Source organism: Labeo rohita, chromosome 5 (assembly GCF_022985175.1).
Source record: "Labeo rohita strain BAU-BD-2019 chromosome 5, IGBB_LRoh.1.0, whole genome shotgun sequence".
Classification (NCBI taxonomy): Eukaryota; Metazoa; Chordata; class Actinopteri; order Cypriniformes; family Cyprinidae; genus Labeo; species Labeo rohita.
Window position 1 is genome coordinate 27,140,084 of NC_066873.1, and position 23,422 is coordinate 27,163,505.

General features: G+C 36.2%; 3 protein-coding genes across 5 annotated transcripts; 2 read left to right on the forward strand and 1 right to left on the reverse strand.

Moving 5' to 3' along the window:
- The first annotated feature begins 516 nt into the window (after nucleotides 1–516).
- cabp7b (calcium binding protein 7b) lies at nucleotides 517–9,460 on the forward strand. Of its 2 annotated transcripts, XM_051110416.1 has the most exons (6): nucleotides 517–1,504; nucleotides 2,761–2,904; nucleotides 3,265–3,377; nucleotides 3,765–3,912; nucleotides 7,664–7,837; nucleotides 8,220–9,460. In XM_051110416.1, exons 1-5 carry the CDS (start codon nucleotides 1,396–1,398, stop codon nucleotides 7,789–7,791), a joined length of 642 nt encoding a protein of 213 aa, XP_050966373.1. In that variant the 5' UTR covers nucleotides 517–1,395; the 3' UTR covers nucleotides 7,792–7,837; nucleotides 8,220–9,460. The 2 variants fall into 2 exon arrangements, with proteins under 2 accessions (XP_050966373.1, XP_050966372.1); XM_051110415.1 differs by having other exon boundaries at nucleotides 7,664–9,460.
- Nucleotides 9,461–10,602: 1,142 nt separating this feature from the next.
- zmat5 (zinc finger, matrin-type 5) lies at nucleotides 10,603–14,690 on the reverse strand. Its single transcript, XM_051110421.1, has 5 exons — nucleotides 14,402–14,690; nucleotides 14,252–14,314; nucleotides 14,062–14,142; nucleotides 13,765–13,876; nucleotides 10,603–13,268 (listed from the first exon to the last, which is right to left on the reverse strand). The coding sequence occupies exons 1-5, from the start codon at nucleotides 14,526–14,528 to the stop codon at nucleotides 13,127–13,129; spliced, it is 525 nt and encodes a 174-aa protein (XP_050966378.1). The 5' UTR covers nucleotides 14,529–14,690; the 3' UTR covers nucleotides 10,603–13,126.
- A 2,563-nt stretch (nucleotides 14,691–17,253) lies between these two features.
- Nucleotides 17,254–22,927, forward strand: arpc5lb (actin related protein 2/3 complex, subunit 5-like, b). 2 transcript variants are annotated; one of them, XM_051110420.1, is made up of 4 exons: nucleotides 17,258–17,626; nucleotides 21,822–21,894; nucleotides 21,988–22,164; nucleotides 22,260–22,927. In XM_051110420.1, the coding sequence occupies exons 1-4, from the start codon at nucleotides 17,487–17,489 to the stop codon at nucleotides 22,320–22,322; spliced, it is 453 nt and encodes a 150-aa protein (XP_050966377.1). In that variant the 5' UTR covers nucleotides 17,258–17,486; the 3' UTR covers nucleotides 22,323–22,927. The 2 variants fall into 2 exon arrangements, with proteins under 2 accessions (XP_050966376.1, XP_050966377.1); XM_051110419.1 differs by having other exon boundaries at nucleotides 17,254–17,626; nucleotides 21,822–22,164.
- The last annotated feature ends 495 nt before the right edge of the window (nucleotides 22,928–23,422 follow it).

Sequence of the window (23,422 nt, forward strand, 5' to 3'; positions counted from 1 at the left end):
TTCTGTATTTTTAGCAAATAAACGCAGCCTTGGTGAGCAGAAAAGACTTCTTTAAATAACATGAAAACTCTACCTAAATTTACCTATAGCGTTTTGAAATTAATACGCGTTACAAAAATGCAACGGATACTGAGACTAAAGTTATTAGAACCGTTTTATAGTTTAATACAGTAACATTTTTACTGTAGACCTAATATGTAATGATTTTCTTCATATAAATTACACCTCGCACATGTAATATTTTAACATTTATTATAAAGTGTATTATATTAGCCTAGAATATATTTATTAAATGATAAGGCCCGATGCGCATCCACAGAGACACGGAAATCATACACTGATCTTGGAGCTACTTATTCAGCTCAGTTCACACTCGCTGAGTTACAGACAAAATAAAGATAAAAGCTTTTGGAAAAACTGAAAGTGTTTGACTGAAATTATCCATTGGTGTGTTACGCGCGTTTGAGCGCGCGCATATACTGTAGGCGAGTGACTTTGGTTGAAGGGACACGCATCAGGCGCTCGCGCATTCGTGGATCAGACCTCACCGAAGACGCAGCGGAGCACAGATTTCTTGGATTTCAGTTTAGCATCTCGAGATTGCGCAAATCATTTACAATGAGACATTTCTAGTAAATGAACGCGTCATTTATCGTTCTGTAACGGAGGATGTATGTTTCTCGTGTGCTGTGTCATTTACTTCAGAGCATGCCACATTTTCTCCGATATGCCTAATGGACAAAGATAATTAAAATGTTAGAAATCTCCGTGGTTGGAATGCTTCACCATGTTCTGATTTGTACAACTCGAGACCGTTCGACTACCTGTAGGATTGCATCAAGCGCGTAAGGGAGGCGGTGATGCCCAGGAGGTAATGCGCATTAGTATAATGTGAGACAATTCGGGGGATTTTGCACTCGAACGAAGGTTTCTGTGCACATCGTGCACATTTGTACCAGGTGAATATAAGCTAATGGAACCACCGTAATCTCAAGGAGAGCCGACGGCACGTTGTTTTTGAAGAGGCGTTGGGATGCTCTACGGTTATCCTTCAAACCCATTTGAAGATGTACAGAACACGGAGACATTTGCAGCAATACACGCGTACCTGTACCATACCAGCTCCGTCTGAATGGCAATACTTGAATGTTTGAATTCGTAAAATCATATGGCAATAGTTGTCGCAATCGATCGAATGAATGATCATTCCTGCATGAGTGTGCAGAGTGACTAATCGCACCTGGACCACAGTAAAACAGGACGGATATGAATCAGACACGCGTTTTGATTGCTGGCTTTGAGCTAGCGGAAAGCGCTCTGTAGTAAAGTTGCAGTGGCCGAACTACAGGTGCTATATGAAGATCAGGACACAATCGTTAGATTGCTCTCGCAGAAATGCCAGTGCGTGCTGTGACTTCCAGGTTCATGTACAGGGGACTTTGTTCAATTCCAGATATCCTCTCCTACAAGGCTCCCGTCAGCCTCCCCGAGGATGAAGTGGAGGGTAAGTGATATTTCATTGTGAGTTGAAGAGAGACCTTATCGGTGGCGATAGTGCTGCCAGTACTTTGTGAATGTAGGTTTCAGCACCATGGAGAGCGCCCTGCGGCAGCCTCTACTGTCCACTATGAAGATACTGCTTGTTTTTTTCCTATACACTACTATTACCAGTGGTCGACAGATCATTTTGGAAAAAAAAGTATTTTGTTGGTTTAGAGATAAGGCTATGAACAAACGCCATCAGATTAAATCTACAATGGAGTTCAAGATTACAAGATGATGGGTGAAGGTGGGCGTTCATATCTAATCACACACTAATACAGCCGCAAATATATGTAGTATTTTAATATTTTAATTACATTCAAAAATTACAAATAATACTAAATCCTTTGGCAAAGACACATTTAAATTACATTAATTGATAACAACCATATAAAACAAATCGTTCATTCTCACCAAAATACATAGATTCAATGCCATATTTGTTCTTCTTTTTTTATTTAATGCATACTGTTTTTATATACAGCCTTTCCAATATGTATGTGCATGCATGTGACACACATCTAGCTGACACTCATGCATTTCCTGAGAGATAGAGGCCTACCGCTTAATTATGTAGTGATGTGGGGAAATTCTTTATCATATTCTTTTTCTTATGAAAAGAGACTAATTTTATTTTAATAAATACCATCTATGTGACCCTGGACCACATAACCAGTCACAAGCTTTCCACTGATGTATGGTATGTTAGGATAGGACAATATTTGGCCGAGATACAACTATTTGAAAATCTGGATTCTGAGGATGCAAAAAAATGTAAATATTGAGAAAAACGTCCTTAAAGTTGTCAAAATGAACTTCTTTCAATGCATATTGCTAATCAAAAATTAAGTTTTGATACATTTGTGGTAGACAATTTACAAAATATCTTCATGGAACATGATCTTTACTTTACATCATGTCGTGTCTAATAAAAATATGGTTGGGAAATTTAAATATTTTCAGAATGACATAACATTTCCTTGTGACACTTAATTACTTCTAATGGCAGTTATTAATAATGTTTTATTTTATTGTCTCCTGATATTTAAAGGGCAATCAATCATGGCACTTATTATGGCACTCTAATTATTTGGGAGGAAGTCACAAAGTAGTCTGAATTTCCAATGAAGTATACCGATATATATCTAGATGTTTAACATTAAAAAGGTTTGTGTCATTGTATGTTGTAACATGCCGGCACGTCTGGCACATCTGCAGAGATCCGTGAAGCCTTCAAGGTGTTTGATCGTGATGGGAACGGATTCATCTCAAAACAGGAGCTAGGAGTCGCCATGCGGTCTCTTGGTTACATGCCAAATGAAGTGGAGCTGGAGGTGATCATTCAGAGACTGGACATGGATGGTATATCAGCCCTCGCAAAAACTACAGAAACATTCATATTTTTAGACACACATGCTCTGTGTATTTTAGCATGTTAGACCAATTCATTTGTATGGTTTTGATTACATGTAAGCCCTGCTATGGGAGCATTTATCAGAGGGGTATGGTGGAATTGCAAATTCAACATAAAACAACTGCAACAGCAACTCAGTACTGTAATGGTTATTGTAAATCACTGAACAAAGGACTGATGTTTCTGATAACGATTCAAAAGATTAGAGTCTGGCTGTTCTGCTGGATCAGCATAAGATTGCAATCTCCCACAAGAAGAGGTTACAGTGAAGCTGGCCTGTGTTTTCGTATCTTTTATTTATTTTGCAGGTGACGGTCAGGTTGACTTTGAAGAATTTGTAGCACTTCTCGGACCAAAACTGTCTTCAGCCGGGATGCCCGACAGGTTCCACGGAGCCGAGTTTGACTCCATATTCTGGAAGGTGTGGAGGTTTTCTTTGAAATAATCCCAATTCTTTCCCCCTATAGTCTCAATGATTAGTTCTGTCTGGCTTCAGCTTTACTTTGTCCCATTGTTCTGTGACTGGCTGTGATTACTTGTGGAAAAGAAGATTATTCATACATTATTCACATTCTGCAATTAACTTGCTGACATTTCTTTGGTAGTAATAGCACTGAATTAAAATTAATGTTGAAAGCACCGTTTCAGTCCATTAAAAGGTGATATTCTCTTAAATGTGCTATTTAGCATACCTCATCTGTGCATTAGCCGCTGATCATTTATAGCAGTTATATCATCATTTACAGGGAACATTTGTTCTGTTACTAAAAAAGGTCAATTTTACTCTCCTTTCTTTTTGTGTCATTAGTGTGACATGCAAAAACTGACTGTGGATGAGCTGAAGAGACTCCTGTATGACACCTTCTGTGACCATTTGACTATGAAAGACATCGAGAACATCATCATGACTGAGGAGAGTCACTTAAACAGCGCCGAGTGCCAAGTAGATATTGACAGTAAGTCTTCATACGCTAACAATTCTCAACAGCAAAGCAAAAAGGATAACAAATTTGTGACAAACACGATACATTGACCTTGGCTGTTTGTCTCTAGCATATTCGCTCCCTGCGTGTGCCCGCACATCCGTTTCATTATGAAGTGTCTCGGCATTATCGTGTCAATCAAAATTGTCTGTCAACTCCATTAAAAACCCAAGGCACAGAGGCCATTGCTGCAGTGTAGAAAAATGCTCTATTTTTAGCTGAAACATACTCTGTTGATTGTCCTGGGGAAATAAAGGAGCTCATGAATCTGTTTGAAGCAGGACAGTGGGGAATGTATTTGCAATACTGATGAGCACTCGAACACCTCGTACTCTTTGGTAGAAAATATCTTTTCACTGAATAACAGCCGCTAGCTTCCCCCCCCCCCCTTTCGTAAGAAGCTTATACACATATTGTGTCTAAATGAAGCAAAATATGAATACACACTTGAGGTGAAAGTTAAGAAATGTAACATTAGTCTTTCAAAAAATGTGCTGTTGTTTTATCAGTCACAGCAGCTGGAAAAAGTCATATTAAAAAAGTTAATATTAAGTAATTTACATATTAGACACAATATTGGAAGTTGTCTGTTTTGCAACGACAATAAAAATATTTCCAAATGCATTCACAACAGGACTGTGGCAACACAGAATCATTCGTTTTAGAACAAATATCTCAGATCATCAGTTGAATGAATTATTCATTGTTTCATCACTGACTGAATCAGTGCTTTTGTGCGAATCAGTTGAATGAATGATTCATTGACTCGCTCATAAGACAGGTGCTTGTTTAATTGTGTGAATCAGTTGAATGAATGATTCACTGACTCACTAATAAGACAGGTGCTTGTTTTATCACTGATTGAATCAGTGCTTTTGTGCGAATCAGTTAAATGAATGATTCACTGACTCGGTCATAACACAGGTGCTTGTTTTATTACTGACGGAACCAGTGCTATTGTGTGAATAGGTTAAATAAATGATTCATTGACTCACTCAAAAAACAGGTGCATATTTCATTGTGTGAATCAGTTGAATGAATGATTCATTGACTCACTCATAACACAGGTGCTTGTTTTATTACTGACAGAATCAGTGCGTTTGTGTGAATAGATTAAATGAATGATTCATTGACTCACTCAAAAACAGGTGCTTATTTCATTGTGTGAATCAGTTGAATGAATGATTCATTGACTCACTCAAAAAACAGGTGCTTATTTCATTGTGTGAATCAGCTGAATGAATGACTCACTGACTCACTCATAAGACAGGTGCTTGTTTTATCACTGATTGAATCAGTGCTTTTATGTGAATCAGTTAAATGAATGATTCACTGACTCGGTCATAACACAGGTGCTTGTTTTATTACTGACAGAATCAGTGCTTTTGTGTGAATAGGTTAAATGAATGATTCATTGACTCACTCAAAAAACAGGTGCTTATTTCATTGTGTGAATCAGTTGAATGAATGATTCACTGACTCACTCATAAGACAGGTGCTTGTTTTATGACTGATTGAATCAGTGCTTTTGTGCGAATCAGTTAAATGAATGATTCACTGACTCACTCAAAAAACAGATGCTTATTTCATTGTGTGAATCAGTTGAATGAATGATTCATTGACCCACTCATAACACAGGTGCTTGTTTTATTACTGACCAAATAAGTGCTTTTTCATTGTGTGAATCAGTTAAATGAATGATTCACTGACTCACTCAAAAAACAAGTGCTTATTTCATTGTGTGAATCAGTTAAATGAATGATTCACTGACTTGGTCATAACACAGGTGCTTGTTTTATTACTGACGGAACCAGTGCTATTGTGTGAATAGGTTAAATAAATGATTCATTGACTCACTCAAAAAACAGGTGCTTATTTCATTGTGTGAATCAGTTGAATGAATGATTCATTGACTCACTCAAAAAACAGGTGCTTATTTCATTGTGTGAATCAGTTGAATGAATGATTCAGTGACTCACTCAAAATGTGCTTGTTCACTGATTGAATCAATGCTTTTGTGTGAATCAGTTGAATGAATGATTCATTGACTTGGTCATAGCACAGGTGCTTGTTTTATTACTGATGGAATCAGTGCTTTTGTGTGAATAGGTTAAATGAATGATTCATTGACTCACTCATAAAACAGGTGTTTGCTTCATTATTGAGTGAATTGGTGCTGTTGTGCAAATCAGTCGAATTAATGATTCATTGACTCACTCAAAAAACAGGTGCTTATTTCACTGTGTGAATCAGTTGAATGAATGATTCATTTGTTCAGATGTGTTATAAATAAATAGGATGACTATCAGGTACCAGTGTATCCCCTGTTTTAATTAAAGAACAGGAATCTATCAAAGTCTGATCATGTTTGTGAAAGCGAATCATGGCATGAACAGAGTAGATCTCTGAGAACCTCAGAAAAAGAGGTGTTGTTGCTCATCCGACTAGAAAAGGCTACAAAACCATCTCTAAAGAGTTTGGACTCCACAAATCCACAGTCAGACAGATTGTTTACAAATGGAGGAAATTCAAGACCACTATTAGTGGTCGACCAACAAAGATCACTCCAAAGCTAGACTTGTAACAGTCTGCAAGGTGGAGACCAAAGGGACCTTGGGGTAACTTTTAAGCACATAAAGGCCTTTCTCACATTGGTTAATATTAATGTTCATGAGTCCATCATCAGGAGAACACTGAACAACCATGGTATGAATGGTAGAGTTGCAAGGAGAAAGCCACAACTCTCCAAAAAAAAAAAAAAAAATTCACTGCTGTCAGTCTGCAGTTTACTAAAGACCATGTGGACAAGTCAGAGGGCTGTTGGAGAAATGTTTTGTGGACAGATGAGACCAAAATAAAACTTTTGGGTTTAAAAGAGAAGTGTTATGTTTGGAAAAAGAAAAACACTTCATTCCACCATAAGAACGTATTCCATCTGTGAAACTTGGTGGTGGTAGTATCATGGTTTGGGCCTGCGTTGCTGCATCTTGTCCAGAATGTCTTGCTATCATTGATGGGACAATGAATTCTGAATTATACCAGCAAATTCTAAAGGAAAATGTCAGGATATCTGTCCAAGAACAGAATCTTAGAAGAAAGTGAGTCATGCAGCAAGACAATGACCACAAGCGCACAAGTCATTATACAAAAAATGTTTAAAAAACAAAGTCAGTGCTTCAGAATGTCTGAGTCAAAATCCAGACCTTAATCCAGTTGAAATGTTGTGGAAGGACCTGAAGCGAGCAGTTCATAGGTGGAAAACCACCAATACCACAGGGTTCAAGTGTTTCTGTGCTGAAGAATGGGCTAATATTCCTACAAGCTGTTGTGCAGGACTGATCAGCGGTTACAAAATACCTGCGGTTAGTGCTTCAAAAAGGGGTCACACCAGATACTGAAACCAAAGATTCACATACTTCTGCAACTCACAAATATTTAACACTGGATCATGTTTCTCAGTTAAAAAATGACAAAGTATATTTTTGGTCTCATTTGTTTGACTGGGTTCTCTTTGTCAACTTTCAGGACTTGTGTGAAAATCTGATGTTTTGTGTTATATTTATGCAAAAATGTAGAAAATTCTAAAGGGTTCACAAACTTTCAAGCAGCACTGTGTGTATATATATATATATATATATATATACACACACACACACAGTATGTCTACTGGAAAAATTCAGTATTATCTGTAATTACCTTTCTCTTCTATTTTCTGTCCTTAAAGCAAGTCCCATGCAACAAGTCAAGCACACCTGTGTGCGCAAGAGCTTGATTTGTGCCTTCGCCATTGCATTCATCATCAGCGTAATGCTCATCGCAGCCAATCAGATGCTTCGAAGAGGAATGAAATGAACAGTTCTGTTTCGAAGACAATGAATGACTGACAAAAGGAAACAAGGTAAAAATGCAAAAAAGTCCACCAATTTTACTAATTTCTAATGATCACAGTTTTACAGAAACACCAAAGGCTGCACTTTCATAAACTCAAGGTGAAGACAGACTGTTGTTAGACAGACAAAAGAACAATTTAGCCCAAAACAACATAGTTTTAAAGTGTCTTTATCATTATACTATAGTAACGGTCATTGTCCTATAAAATATTTTTTTTTCTTTGGCTTATGTTACAAAGTTGACATCTATTATAATGTAGCACTTAAAAGTATTGTAATGTATGGTTGTAATCCACTTTATATCAACATCATGTCAGAGTTATTATATAACATGACACTATGACATTGACAAAATTATTTCCCCATTTCGTAACAACGCTGTGTGACCAGGTCATGTACGTTACACAGTTTTAGGTCCAGTAGAAACTACACAAACATGGTCTCAAACATCACCGGTTTGATCTTTGGGGATATTTGTGGATAAAGAATGAAAAGAGGGAATAAACAAATGTGTCAACACCAAGTGTAAATCACCACGAGTAGTTAGGCTTCGAGCTATTCAAAAAGAAAATGAATGTACTGGAAATTTACCAGTTATAAACTGTGATGGAAAAGAGAGTATAAATTTGGTGACAATCCAAAGTGTTACTGAATCTAACCTGTGCAATTGTCTTGTTAACTGGCAAAAACAGTATTTCTTCCAGTCTTGACTCTCAGGATTGTTTGTTGACAGGTATTTTATTAAATTGTCTGCTGGTTGTGTGAGAAAAACTATTGTGAAAAATGACTGAATATTACAGGCTATTCGTATTGTGTGCCACGTGAGACTAAATGTTTTTTGTCGATATCTTGTAATATAACTGTTCTGAGTGTTAATACATATGATTACATATTTGCATGATGTGTTTCCTAGCATTTTGATAACATCAGTGTTGTCAATGAATAATCAGTCTGTATCAGTATTATCATTACTTTCTTTAACAACTTGTGGATTTCATTGTTCTGGGGTGTTGTGGTCTGTATAATGGTCAGTTTTTCATTTTTAAGTTGACATTAACATTCTCTCATCGTAAATGAGTTTGTGTCCACACTTTGGTCAACTGGAAAATTACAGGTTAATGCTGCATTCCGTAATTTTTTTGTTTAAAATGATCCAAAATCAATTACTGAGCAAGTACACAACCAATCAGTGTTCAAAACTATCTCATCTGAGCCCAATTCATGACGGTAAGCTTGTAATAACGTTTTCTTTTTTAAATGGTTCATATCGTTCCTCTTTACATCATTACGTCACGTCTAGATGTGGCAGTTGGTAGATTATTTCTAGCCTTTACCTACAGCAGCTGGAAAAATACTAGTTAAAACTAGTCACAAACAAATTACATGATGATAATGAAACACATGTAAGTGACTGAAATTAGATTATATTCCAGTTTTAAAGGTGCATCAGATTACATATATATGGGATTACACTGTACTTCCAAAAAACTTGTATTTCAAAGAGAATGAGTTATAAGGAACATTAAATTGCTTTTTGAGGTTAAAGGAGAATTCACCTCCAGAACAAAAATTTACAGATAACGTACTCACCCCCTTGTTATCCAAGATGTTAAGAATTCATTTTTTTTTTTAAGGAGAACATTTCAGGATTTCTCTCCACATAATGGACTGCTATGGTGCCCCGAGTTTGAACTTCCAAAATGCAGTTTAAATGCGGCTTCAAACGATCCCAAATGCGGTTGTAAACGATCCCAGCTGAGGAAGAAGGGTCTTATCTAGTGAAACAATCGGTTATTTTCATTTAAAAAATACAATACTTAAATACTTTTTAACCTCAAATGCTCATCTCGTCTTGCTCTGTCTAAACTATGTGTATTCTGACTCAAGACAGTTAGGGTATGTTGAAAAACTTTATTGTAAAACAGCGATGTAGGACGAGTTGAGGGAGAACATAAAAATGCAAGTTTTTCGACATACCCTAACTGTATTGAACCGTAAAAAAACAAGACAAGACAAGCGTTTGACATCAAAAAGTATATATAAACAATTTTTTTAAAATGAAAATAACCGATCGTTGCACTAGATAAGCCCCCTCTTCCTCAGCTGGGATCATTTACAACCGCATTTGGGATCGTTTAAAGCCACATTTGAACTGCATTTTGGAAGTTCAAACTCGGGGCACCACTGAAGTCCACTATATGGAGAAAAATCCTGCAATGGTTTCCTCAAAAAACAGTTTCTTTACGACTGAAGACAGAAAGACATTAACATTTTGGATGACAAGGGGGTGAGAACATGATCTGTAATTTTTTGTTCTGAAAGTGAACTTATCCTTTAAAAGAACAATTTCTTTCGATGACATTTGAATGGTACGACAATAGGGGTTATTCGCATTTTTTTGTTTGTTTGTTTTTCAGTTGGTCTGACGAAGACTGTCAGTCTTGTTACTTAGCCTATTTGTTTAGATGGCATTTTCACCTCAAAACATTAGATTCATCCACACTGAGGAGCCATGCCGATGCACAACCCACCAAAAAAAGATAATTCCTCAGATAAATGCAACTGCAGGTTTCAAAACTTACGGAATGCAGCTTTAAGTTTAAAGGCTGTCACTGCTTTTAAAGCAACTGTATGTATTTTTGTTTTACCTTGAAATATCAGTTTCAAAATCATTTGACAGAATGGTCTGATTCTTTCAAGCCTTCCAGTGTAATTACGACAGTGAATTCCACTCACTTAACTGCAGGGGGCCCCAAAGTTGCAAAAAAATACACAAAGCTACATACAGTTGCTTTAAATTATGCATTCATAGCATAACTCAAATGGAATGAACCAGTGCACATTATTCAAAAGTGTTGTTTTGAACTTAATAGCTTTAAGTTTGGTGCGAGTTAACGGTAACAAGCAATATTTGGCTTATGCATACTCTGAAATAAATGTATGCATCCAGCATCTATCTGTAATTTATGCATTTGTCAGTAATCTCAGTGCCTAAACAGTAAATTGGATGGTGTTGTTCTGTGTGTCTTAGGTTTGAAGTCCAAAGTCTATATTTTGTGCACTTTCCCAGTAATTAATTCACATGTTTGTGCTTTATCACAGATGACACTTAACTGATACAAATAAGCTGTTCATTAACATTTCTATGACTTAATTTGGAAAAACAATCATGTAAGTTAAGTCTGTTATGACTAATTATTTAAATTGATCTGCAACTGCATATGATTGTAATGATAGTGTAGAGTGAAACATATCAATATACAAGATTTTTTCAGAGTAATATTAATATTACAGAAGATATTTCTGTTATTTGTAGTCAGCAAGCTCAGACATTCTGACTTCAGATCATGAAGATTATGCTGACATGATGAAACAACCCTTGCGCAAAATATATAAGCAATGATGAAAACCTGTTTCTTTGCAGTTGCATGCATTTGTAATTTTCTGACATGTTGTGTAATGTCAAGGTCAGCCTCTGTTGTTAAAATATGCAATCTATGCTTATTTGATGACAATTTACTGTGAGTTACGATTTATATATCTATACATATACAAATTGAGATATACTGATTTCAGGACATCAGAAACATATCATGCTCTCGATTATCCAAAGCTCAAGCATGTGATGTGCTGTGCAAATTGTTTTTACACACTAATAGGGGTTTTATTATTTAACATGGCAATATGTTTTGTTTTTTCCAGTCAGAATAATAAATGGATAAACCTCTTAGGATTATATGGAAAAATAGTTTTATTTTTGTATGTTTTCAATATTTATTTATATAAATTCATCTTACTCCACATGGAAATATTACAGCACATTTACTTAAATGACATCTATTACATTCAACTACATAACGGCTGAAACACGTTGGCAGTTACAAATTAGCTCACTTAATTATATTAATGTAGTGATGTAACTAATATATCCAACTGATGTATGTAACTTTATATTGCATCAATGTAGCCCTAGAAAACAACTCTGAATCTATGATGTGCCAACATGTGCTAATGTTACATTTAATTGTACCATGTGAACAAATGAATTAAAAAGTGGTGCTTCTTCTTTGGTCTTTCTCACTGATTTCTTTTTTTTCCCACCTACTGTTTTGCATTTGAGAGCGCAAACCATCTTACTATTGTAAGCAGCACTTCAAAAGGCATGCTGGTTTGGCTGAATTTATTCCACATATTTCCATATTTCCACACTAGTATGAATTCAAAATACATGCTTTGGTATAACAGGTCTTCTAACATTTTTTTTTAATTCAATGAGCTATGTATACCTGGTATTAAGTCACCAAACTCAACTAGACCACTTTATTACCTGAATATTTTTAATTTACTTATCTTTACTCTAACACATGGCCAATAAGACCTTTCATCACCAGGCCTGTAAATGTAATGCATCCCAGTCAAGTGTAACATTCATCAGTGCAGACAAGAGGAATTCACTAAGGCCATGCAAGCTAACAGCACAAAACATCCCTGCAACAAGCAATCAGGACTAAATTGAAAACGCTTCCCTCATCTGAATTTCAATCCAAACCACTGACACAGACGGCAGACAAAAACAATAACTCTCTCAGTAGTCTTAGCATTCAGCTTGGGAACATTGTCAGCTTCTTGATACACAGGAAATAAAAGCAATCAATTATGTTAACTCCTACCTTTTGAAGAAAAATAACGTTTTTTTTTCCAGACACACACACAAAACACAACTCTACATTATGAAATTCACTGCACCGGATTTATTTAAAATATCCCTATAAACTGTTCAAAATGTAAACTTGTTACTTCATGCAAAACATGATTTTTAAACTATACAAGTTCATTGCATTTTTTTTTTCATCATGCACCTGGACTTGTACTGCATTATAATTTGATACAAATATGCACAATTTGTTCTCCTTTTCAGAAACAGTTCACCCAAACGGGGAACATTTGCTGAAAATGCACTCACCCTCCAAGATGTAGATGAGTTTGTTGCTTCATCTGAACAGATTTGGAGAAATTTATCCTTTTATCACTTGCTTAAGCAATGGATCAGCACTTATTCACTGAAGAGGATCTATTGGCAAGCAAGCGATGGAAGAGATTTGGAGAAATTTGGCATTACAAGGAACAAACTAAATTATCTACATCATAGACGGCGAGAGTGAGTAAATGTTCTACCTTTTTTTATTTTTGTGTGAACTATTCCTTTATAGAATTACACAAAAGGCTTTGTAATGATTAGATTTAGCAGCATTGTTTTTTTTAAAGGAATAATAAAAAGGACTTTTATAAATTACATTTTAACCCCATTCATTGTGTACTGTCACTCTCCAACCACCAGTTGGTGGGGGATGAAGAGATGGAGGAAGATCTGGAATAGACAGCAAATACGGAGGTATCTCAATGTTTTCAGAACATTCTTCCTCTTCCATCTTTAAAACTCTGAAAATAAAAGGAGTAACAGGTCACTGCTGAGCTCAAGAGCATATGCATGTTTTCTCTACCACTGGAACCTATATGCAGGTAATTATGCAAATGGAACAGCTGTAGGCTGCAGGCATCTCATTTTAATGTGCGTCAGGGTGACCTCTAAAACGAGACTTTTCATGCATTTTGAATGCTTTGAAACACACTTGCACCTAAGCAGCTGGAATTCTTCATACATTAAGTTAAGCAACACGTTCAATCATAACATAGTTGTTTAAGATAAAAAAAAAAAAGTGTCCCTGCAATTGGTATAATGCTAAACCCCAAACAACAGGTAACATAAGCCCCCTCATTCATGGTAGAATGTGAATCGTGAGCTCCATGCCAGTAGGAAAAATGATCATTCGCCAACACCAAAGTAAAAATAACATATCTAAGTGAATGAAACACTTATTGGAAACATTCCAGCTTTTTCAAATTATCATTCTGTGCAGTATCCCACATTAAGTACCTTCCTGATGTCAAAGCAGCCAGCTTCTTCTCTCTTCTGGAGAGCCATTCATCAACGCTGCGCTTAGCAGATGATCCATCTTGGTCAGGATCTTCCTTCTGCCGCTTTTCATCTGACAGGAAATTGCCACAATGTGCTCAGTTTAACAAACTGAAAATTTCAATGCGTATCCCACATAACAGCTCTCAGCATTAGGCTTGCCTTCAAAGTAAACTACGACTTAAAGATCAATGACACATCTAAAAGACATAATATGAAGGTCCAAGAAAGCAGCTGCTCACTGCTGTAGCACCTCACCATCAATCTTTTGCTCCAGCATCTTCATATGTCTCTCAGACATGTGTGAAAAACGACAGCTTGTGCCAAATACACATTGTCCTGAAAGACAAGTAACAGGAAAAGGCAAACTTATAAGATTCGTAATATAAGATAACATTACATTTAAGGAGAAACAAAGCAGTGTGGCTTCCTGTGTCAAATTTCTCACCTGTCTGGAGAAACTTTCTGCAGGGCTCCTTTGTCCGCTCTTCATTTAAAACTGTGGCAGCATCTGAAAATATATATTAAATACGTGATTTTATTTTCAAAGGAATTGTTTAACATACTCCTACTGCTTTGTGAAGTTTTCTCTGAGTACCTCTGAAGTTGTCAAACCAGGCTTTTTTCGCCCGGTGATGCTGGACGCCGTTTAGGTGCTTCTTTCTGTTGTGCAGGTTGTCCTGAAAACTGCGGTCGCAGTAGTCGCAGTAATACCTCTTACCCATTGGAATCTCTATAAATCAGACTTAACTTACGTTCATTTACTAAACATACATATATCAATATGACTTCTAGAACTCGTCTTCGATTAAAGACATGTTACTTCTGTGAGCAGTTCAATATGGCGGACACAACACACTGGCTGCGCAGACTCAGAATTAAGTGACGTATAGCATCCTCTAGCGGTCAAACGTCACCTTACCACACGTGTACATTTTGAGACTGACATGTATTTTGAGTGTTTTTACAGTGTTTTTGAACAGTAAGATTTTTTATGTTTTTTAAAGAAGTCTCTTCTGCTCAGCAAGTCTGTATTTATTGGATCCAACGTACAACAAAAATAGTACAATTTTGAAATATTTTTTTCTATTTGAAACAACTGCTTTTTTAAAAATATATTTAAAAATGTAATTTATTCCTGTGATTTCAAAGCTTCATTACTCCAGTCACATGATCCTTCAAAAATCATTCTAATATTCTGATTTGCTGCTCAAAAGCATTTATTATTATTATTATTATTATTATTATTATTATTATTATGTTGAAAACAGCTGAGTAGAATGTTTCTTTGATGAATGGAAAGTCCATAAGAACAGCATTTATCTGAAACAGAATTCTTTTGTAACATTATAAATGTCTTTATCATTACTTTTGATCAATTTAAAACATCCTTGCTAAATAAAATTATTAATTTCTATAATTTCTTATAGAAAGAAAAACTTATACTGACTCCAAGCTTTCGAATGGTATAGTGTATAATGTTACAAAAGCTTTTTATTTCAGATAAATTCTGATCTTTGGATCTAGTCATCAGAGAAACCTGAAAAAATAATGTTAATAATTAAATAAATAACTGTTTTAAATATTGATAATAATAAACAATGTTTCTTAGCAAATCAGCATATTAGAATGATTTCTGAAGGATCATGTGTACACTGAAGACTAGCTTTGATCACAGGAATAAATTACATTTTAAAATATATTAAAATAGAGAGCAGTTATTTTGAATAGTAAAGAAAAAAATCACAATATTACTGCTTTTGCTGTACTATGGATCAAATAAATGCAGGCTTGGTGAGGAGAAGAGAATTTTTAAAAACATGAAAAATCTTATTACTGGTAGTGTATAAATGTACATAAATGTACAGACGTTCATGTTTACATATTTATGTCTGTCTCAAATAAGCTCTATCTAGAAAAGATGTCATAATACACATATAACTACCCTATTTGATAAATATAATGTTTAAATGAATTCAAACAATTGCTGTTTTTTTTTTGTTTTGTTTTGTTTTTTGTTTTTAATTATGCAATTTTGGAATTTTATGTAATGTTGCAGTAAATGAAAGAAAAAAGCAAAAGGTTTTGTTTGCTTACTAACAATAAATAAATAAATAAAATTCTTCACTGTGAAAAAGGAAGGTGAAATCTAGCTATTGGCATTACTTAAAGGGATAGTTCACCCAAAAATGTTGTCAGTAATCAGTGTTGGGGAAAGTTACTTTTAAAAGTAATGCATTACAATATTGCGTTACTCCCTAAAAAAGTAACTAATTACATTACTTACTTACTTTTTATGGAAAGTAATGTGTTACTTTACTTTTGCGTTACTTTTTAAATCTGGGCAGGGCTTGCTTGTTTGTATTTAATATACAAAGTTCTGTTTTTGGCAAACGTAAAAGCCTTTTCACACCAAAAGCCTCAGGCTTTGAGAAAAGTAAATTCACGTCTGTACAGTAGACCGCAGAAGAAAAAAAAAGTCAACTCTTTAGCAATAAAAAAAAAAAATGTTAGATTATCTTGAGTAATTTCTGCTTAATAGTATGGTTGAATTGGATCATCGAAGGTCGGCAGCAGAGACATCGGTTTATAAAATAAAAAGGGATTAAATGCATAAAGGATATTTGTATTATTTAACATATATTCTGAGTTCAATTTCACTGTTTTTATTCATTTTGAGGAATACTGAATCTGTTTTTTGTGAGTGAAACAAATTAATGCATGTTCACATTTATTCTAGAACTAACATATTACTCATGATTTCTCTCAACATGGGGACAGGAGAGCTTTTAATCAATAAATGGGGGGTAAAGTAACTGGCTTTACTTATTTGAAAAAGTAACTCAGATATTTTCTTGTCAATTAAAAAGTAATGCGTTACTTTACTAGTTACTTGGAAAAAGTAATAATATTACGTAACTTGCATTACCCCAACACTGTCAGTAATTCCTTAGCCTCGTGTCGTTCAAATCCCCTAAAAACTTCATTCATCTTCAGAACACAAAAATTAAGATATCTTTGATTAAATCCGAGAACTTTCTGACCCCACATATACAGAAATAAACACGTTTAAGGCTATAAAAAGTAGTAAGGGCATCACTAAAATAGTCCATGCGACGTCAGTGGTTCAACCGTAATGATAAGAAGCTACAAGAATACTTTTTGTGCACATGGAAAACAAAAATAATGAATTTACTGAACAATTTCTTCTCTTCCGTGTCAGTCTTCGACAAGATTCGACAAGACTGATGCCCTAAGGACAAACTGACGGAATTCACTTTATGGAAATATAAAAAAAATACAAAGAAAGTAAACGATGTCTTTGCTTCTGAGAAAGATTGCAAAGTGACAAGTGAAAGAAATTTCGTTTGAACTGTCCCTTTAACTGTTAAATCCTTTCATACACTCCCACTCAGCAGGTGGCAGTAGTACTCAAGCTTTGCTATGACACCTTTCATATTAAATATGCGGCTTTGCATCGGTACACTGAAGCAGCTCATGTGCTGGCGTGTGGCGGTATAACACACTGAACGCAGCCCACTTTGACTAATCAACTCGTCCATCTTTGGATGTGCTTCAATGTGGTGTCCCTGACGCCGACTAAAACCAGAGACTGAAATCTCCCATCAGAGCACAGGAACTGTTACAGCACACGGGACCGCTGGTGAGTGACACTGGCCCCGATGGCCAAGAACACGCTGTCTTCGCGCTTCAGAAAGGTGGACATTGATGAATTCGACGAGAATAAATTCGTGGACGATCACGACGAGGCTGCCGACCAGCAAGGACCTGATGCGGTGGAAGTCGACAACCTTATCAGGCAATATCCTTTAATGTGAACGGGGATTGAGACGTGAACGTGAGCCCGGGTGACATGAGTGCGCGTCTGTACAGTACTTGGGCACGATGACGTGATGATTGTGCGGCTTTGTTTACAAGATTTAAACAGCGAGTTGTTTCGTGTTGCTTTTAGCAGCAGCGATACTTTGGTTTAGTTTATAACTTGATATAAAATGTATCACGGTTTCCACAAAGATATTAAGCAGCATAACTGTTTATAACGCAGATAATGTTTCCTGAGCAGTTGAGTTTACTAACCCATTTATTCCAAACGTTACATAGTCTGACAAAGTTACTGAAAGTGTGTTTATTCTTAATCACAACTGTAAATGCTGAATTTGCTAAATGAGACCCAAGAGAACGGCGCAATCAATAGTTATAATAATAACTTGTTAGACTAGGCAGCTGTGAGAGGGGTAGTTTAATGTAAGAGTACTTTGAAATGTGAAATTTCATCAGGTGAATCAATAAGTTACTTATTCATAATGAGATTGTTTTCCTTCTGTGACTTTTATGATTTCTTTAAACATGATTTTTATAAGAGTGAGCGCTTATAATATTACACGATTTGAATTGTACCATTTTAAATGCTTTTTATGAACCTTTAGGACAGGAATGATCTTTTAGAGAGGTGAACTTGAATTAAACAGCTTGGGTTATGTGACTTTTTACAACAGCTGTGTAAAAATGAAATCAAGGCAGACTGTGCTTTCACTTACTGTTGACAGCTCTGCATGAAATAGTATATCAGAAATTGTTTTTAGACCATTAAAATAAAAAAATTAAAAAAATGTGATCATGCTTGTAACCACTGGGTTTAAAAAAAGTTCATTTGCATTTAACACCTGATGGGGAAAAAAAAAGAAATGTCAGATCTGGAAATGCTTGCTGTTGCAGCAGCTTGTTTTTAGGAGAAGTGAAACATATTTCTTCTTATTTGAAGTGACGTTTAAGGCAGAATTTCAACTTTTATTTTATATAGTATAATGTACTCTTTCTGTCCTCGAGAGCATTTTGCTGTCTCGCTGAGAACAAGAGCGGCCTGACATTTCAGATACATCGTTCTGTCACAGTTTTCCAATTAGGTTTGACTCATCATAGGCATTCGACGCAAACAGTCATCAACATTGTCTCAGCGTAATAAACCTGTTAAGGTGGTTGTGAATCACACGCTATTGTCACGTTGCCATTCTCGTTTCCTTGTACTGTATAGGCTGAGGTGTATAATAGTGTGATTGTCTATGTGATCTTTCTATTTGTTTATATTCTCCATGGTGCTAGTTATGCTCACAGGTGAAATATGCCTGAACGTACACTCCTTTAGTTTTTGGATGAATGGCTGTTGCCAATGATGTGATCATTCTGCTGTTATTACTCTCTCTGCGTTGTGTAACAGGTTGGGATTTGGCCCTGGCAGGATGTGAAATAAAATATTTGACTTTCATATCTGAGGCCAGTCACCTCAGGACTCTCTACCCCCATTGTGCCCAGAGACCTCTGATTTGCATCAGGCTTCCTTTTCCTCTCTGCTCTACCATGGTACCTGGTTTAGTAAGTTCCTGCTGATGGTATCTGTTGAAGCAGCTGAAGCCAGTGAGGTCAAATTATTTTTCAAAAGTTTTCCTCCCATAGAAGATTTACTGTTAACCACAAACCTGTAATAAGCACTCTTTAACCTTCTATATGTACAGTAGTGTATGTTTATCTTATAATTTGAGACCCTCGGGCTAGATGTGGAGCTTTTGAGTGTGATGGTCTGTCCAGCTGTAGTAGGCATCAGCGTTTGACTTGTTTAGCAGCACTTGAGTGCAATGGGGCAGAATGCAAAGAGCTTGATCTTGCTGAACCACAGTGTGTTATTATAGAACACTGAGCTGCACTTTGAAAAACAAGAAGTCCCACAGGAGCCTTACTTGGTCCCTGTAGAGTTTGTTGATGTTTTGAATAAATCCAAAGCAGTACATGTTTTTACCACATTCATGATATTCTAAATTCTTATAGTTTTATAGTTTTTTTTCTGTGCTGGCAATGCTAAATTTTCAGCAGCCATTGCTCCAGTCTTCAGGGTCACATGATCCTTCAGAAATAATTTTTAATATGCTGATTTACTGCTCAAGAAGCATTTCTTATTATTATCAATGTTGAACAGAGTTGTGCTGCTTAATATTTTTGTGAAAAGTGTGATATATTTTTGTCATGATTCTTTAATGAATAGAAAGTTCAAAAGAAAAGCATTTATTTGAAATAGAAACCTTTTGTAAAGTTATGAAAGTCTTTATTGTCATTAATTACTCACCCTCATGTCATTCCAAACCTGTAAGACTTTCATCTTCAGAACACAAATTAAGTTATTTTTGATGAAATCCGAGAGTTTTCTGACCCTGACACCATTATTTCAATAATGTGAAACGTTTGCATTGGCGCTACCTGTTGCAACACAACTTGGAAAATAAAATACTAACACGATTACCATATTGTGCGGCCTTTGGTTGTAATTTCGAAGGGCAACAATAGAAGGGATGTAAGTCTTCACTGCTTTTCCTAGCAATAAGAAGAGGAAAATGGAAAGATGCCTGTGGACAAATAAAACTTCCAAGACTCGCGTCTTTGTTCTCTCGACTTTAGCCCTGATGCCTTTGAGCTTTTTAGTAGTCCACAGCTACTGAAAGAGCTTACAAACGACAGAGACAAGAAACTCTAGAATGTAAACATAGCGATGCTTGCCATGACGTTGCAGCCACTGAAGAAGTTTCTCAGCGCAGATGTCCAGAGGCGTTTAGACTCCTTGTGGGGAAAAAACGATGGTACAGCATTCGGTTTAAGCCTACTTATCGCCACCTATAAGCTCTTTCACAAACTGTGGTCATAGTGTCGGTATTTTGTATTTTGAGATGTGGTAAAAAATAGCAACAGTGCCAGTAGCTCACACAGTGCAAACATTTTACACATAATGGCGCCAGCTATAGTCCAAAATATGTATAAAACTGTGGATTTTTTTAAATAACGTAAATTTTCCATTTGTGTTCTACTACTTATTTTCAGTAAGTTCAGAGACATCATTTGTTATATTAAGCTATACAAGTCTTAATGCCCAGGGTTCCCTTTAATGATGTCCTTTCTACCTTTCTGGGCCTTGAACATGTCAGTTGCATTGCTGTCTATGCAGGCTCAGAAAACGATAGGATTTCATCAAAAGTATCTTAATTTGTGTTCCGAAGATGAACTTCGTCTTATGGGTTTGGAACGACATGAGGGTGAATAATTCACGACAGAATTTTCATTTTTGGGTGAACTATCCCTTTAATGTGTCCTAAAATGGGATAAAGGAAATAAATTTAATGTGTACATATAATATGTATATTAATGTACTTGTGTGTGTGTATATATGTGTCGGCATGTGCTCTGTATAAATTCCCCAGAGTAGAAAGTTCATTGGAACTTTTTTTAATGCTCATTTATGCTCTTTTGAGACTGGTTATTTTGGACGTGTTTGTAATCAAGCAATAATGTAAATATAAGGGTATCTCTGACAACTTCAAAACATGTGGACATTCAACTTGTAAAATCTTTCATCCTTATTTTGCAGTATCGCAGCGTTTTGAAAAAAAAAAAAACTTGTTGGATACATTCTCAAACTTAAGTGGAACATCCTCGGCACAGCATGAGAAAAGGACATCTGGGGACAAGAAGTTAAGATTTTCTGGAACACTAGGACGCTGAAGATGAGCAACTTGAGACTCAAGAGTTTTCTCTGTTTTGCTTCTATGTTAAGGCCTTCTATTTTTAATATTAAGGTCACGGCGTCTAAAATTTGAACACTTCGATTAAAGGTTGATATTAATGTCTCATCTAATTCAGAGACTGAAATGAGTCTAGTTGGGATAGCCGTGTCTCTCTTCATATTACTGCAGAGTGTCATTAAGCGTGTGACAGGCAGGCAGCTGCAGTGTACCAAACAATCAATCAATCATCCACGTTCCCAAGAGTTTAGTCCTGTCTGAAAGATTCATTTGTTTTGAGAAGTTCCTTCTTGGGCTTGAGTGTGTATATGTTTGAGGCAACTTCATCCAAAAAACTTTATTCGTCCTATTGTCAGGTTTAAAGCTTCTTGTTCAGTTCAATGCAGGTATGATATGAGCTAGAGCTATTGATGTTTTCCTTAACCAGCTTTAATGCACAGGGGACATGATGGCAGCCTTTCATATTGCTCTTCGGAACCCTCCAATCAACAGCAAGAACCCAGCAATAAAGGTACAGAGCGTTTTAACAAGAACTTCTTTTCAGAATGAAGCATATTGGGCGCAGATTGCACAATTGCATCTTTCCTGTCTTTCATTCTCTCAGGAAAGAGCTCAGGCTGTGGTATTGAAGGTTCTGACATCATTTAGGAGCAGCGATATAGAGCCCGCCGTTAAATCTCTCGACAAGAATGGAGTCGATCTTCTCATGAAGTACATCTACAAAGGCTTTGAGAGACCCACAGAAAATAGCAGTGCCATATTGCTGCAGTGGCATGAAAAGGTAAACCCAAGCTGTCAGGAATGAGGTGTAAAGAGGCATTATTTTGTTTTACAAACCATGGGATAATAATTTTTAAATTCTGTCTTTTATAACAGGCATTTGCTATTGGAGGACTAGGCTCTATTGTTCGAGTTTTGACAGCCAGGAAGACTGTATGACTACCTGATCGAACCTGGAAACAGTGACGCTAAGAGACGCCGAGGACACAAGGCAGGTTTGCCTGTTGCTTAAAGGAGAGAAGAAAAGACCTTCGTTTTGAATGCTACTGCCTTGAAGAAAAAAAAAAAGAACTGTAAACGGCAGAGAAATAATGGAAAAAATTTGCTTGTGTAAAAGTGAAGTAACGTTATATGCCAGTATATCATAAATTATTCTATGATATACTGGCATCAAAAAGATTTAAAATGGGTTTGAGTGGGGGGGAAAATGTACTGTGGAAGACAAAACATTCCCAGTGTATGTGCTATGAGTAACATGGTGAATATAGGATACTGCATATTTAAGATCAGGTGAATGAGAGCCGCAAAAGTGAGCTAGTACATATGAGGTTGTCATTGGATTTGAGGTGTTTTCTGTGCTAAAAACAAAAGTTAGATTTAATCAATGTTTTATTTTCTTATTTTATTTCACATCTTTGGTCCCATGCTCTTTTGTTTTGTTTTTGTGCAGAGATTTAATAATGGAACCAGTGATGTACGCCAAAGGGGTAGAGTGGGGATCATTGTAAAGTGCCTGCTACAATAAAGTAAATGGATCTCCTTCATGTCGTGATCTGTGTTTGATTTACTTTTAACGCAGTATTCATGTAGAGTATGAACATGTTACCTCACCAGGCCTATAATGAGATTGTAATACTGTACCACAGACATGCCTACCCCGTTTGACAGCTCTATCGGGACGGTGACCTACAGAAGCAGGAAGGGCAGGGTAATTAAGATAATACATATCAGGAAATGAAGATAAAGGGTCTTTATAGTATTCTGAAGGATGTGCTACTGATAACTTCTATCATGCCAAGAATGGCTCCTCTGGGATACCATTGAAGGAACAGAGCACTGTAATCTCACTGTTGGGCGTGCACAAGGACCAGGAGCTGTGTATATAGCGCATATAAAAATAACATGTTTTTCAGTGAATCTAATATTTGTGTTTGTACTCCTGAGAATTGGAGAATGTGAGGAGTTATGCAATGCAGTCTTAATTAGGGATGCACTGATGTTAAAAAATCTGGCTGATAATTATTTATGTTATGATAAAT

Coding starts and splice junctions, on each gene's coding strand:
- cabp7b (XM_051110415.1), top strand. CDS start 1,396: ATGCCAGTGCGTGCTGTGACTTCCAGGTTCATGTACAGGGGACTTTGT. Junction 1,505..2,760: donor CCCCGAGGATGAAGTGGAGG/GTAAGTGATATT, acceptor GCACATCTGCAG/AGATCCGTGAAGCCTTCAAG. Junction 2,905..3,264: donor TCAGAGACTGGACATGGATG/GTATATCAGCCC, acceptor TTTATTTTGCAG/GTGACGGTCAGGTTGACTTT.
- arpc5lb (XM_051110419.1), top strand. CDS start 17,487: ATGGCCAAGAACACGCTGTCTTCGCGCTTCAGAAAGGTGGACATTGAT. Junction 17,627..21,821: donor GTCGACAACCTTATCAGGCA/ATATCCTTTAAT, acceptor GCTTTAATGCAC/AGGGGACATGATGGCAGCCT. Junction 22,165..22,259: donor TGCTGCAGTGGCATGAAAAG/GTAAACCCAAGC, acceptor CTTTTATAACAG/GCATTTGCTATTGGAGGACT.
- zmat5 (XM_051110421.1), bottom strand. CDS start 14,528: ATGGGTAAGAGGTATTACTGCGACTACTGCGACCGCAGTTTTCAGGAC. Junction 14,315..14,401: donor CTGGTTTGACAACTTCAGAG/GTACTCAGAGAA, acceptor ATATATTTTCAG/ATGCTGCCACAGTTTTAAAT. Junction 13,877..14,061: donor GCTGGAGCAAAAGATTGATG/GTGAGGTGCTAC, acceptor ATTTCCTGTCAG/ATGAAAAGCGGCAGAAGGAA.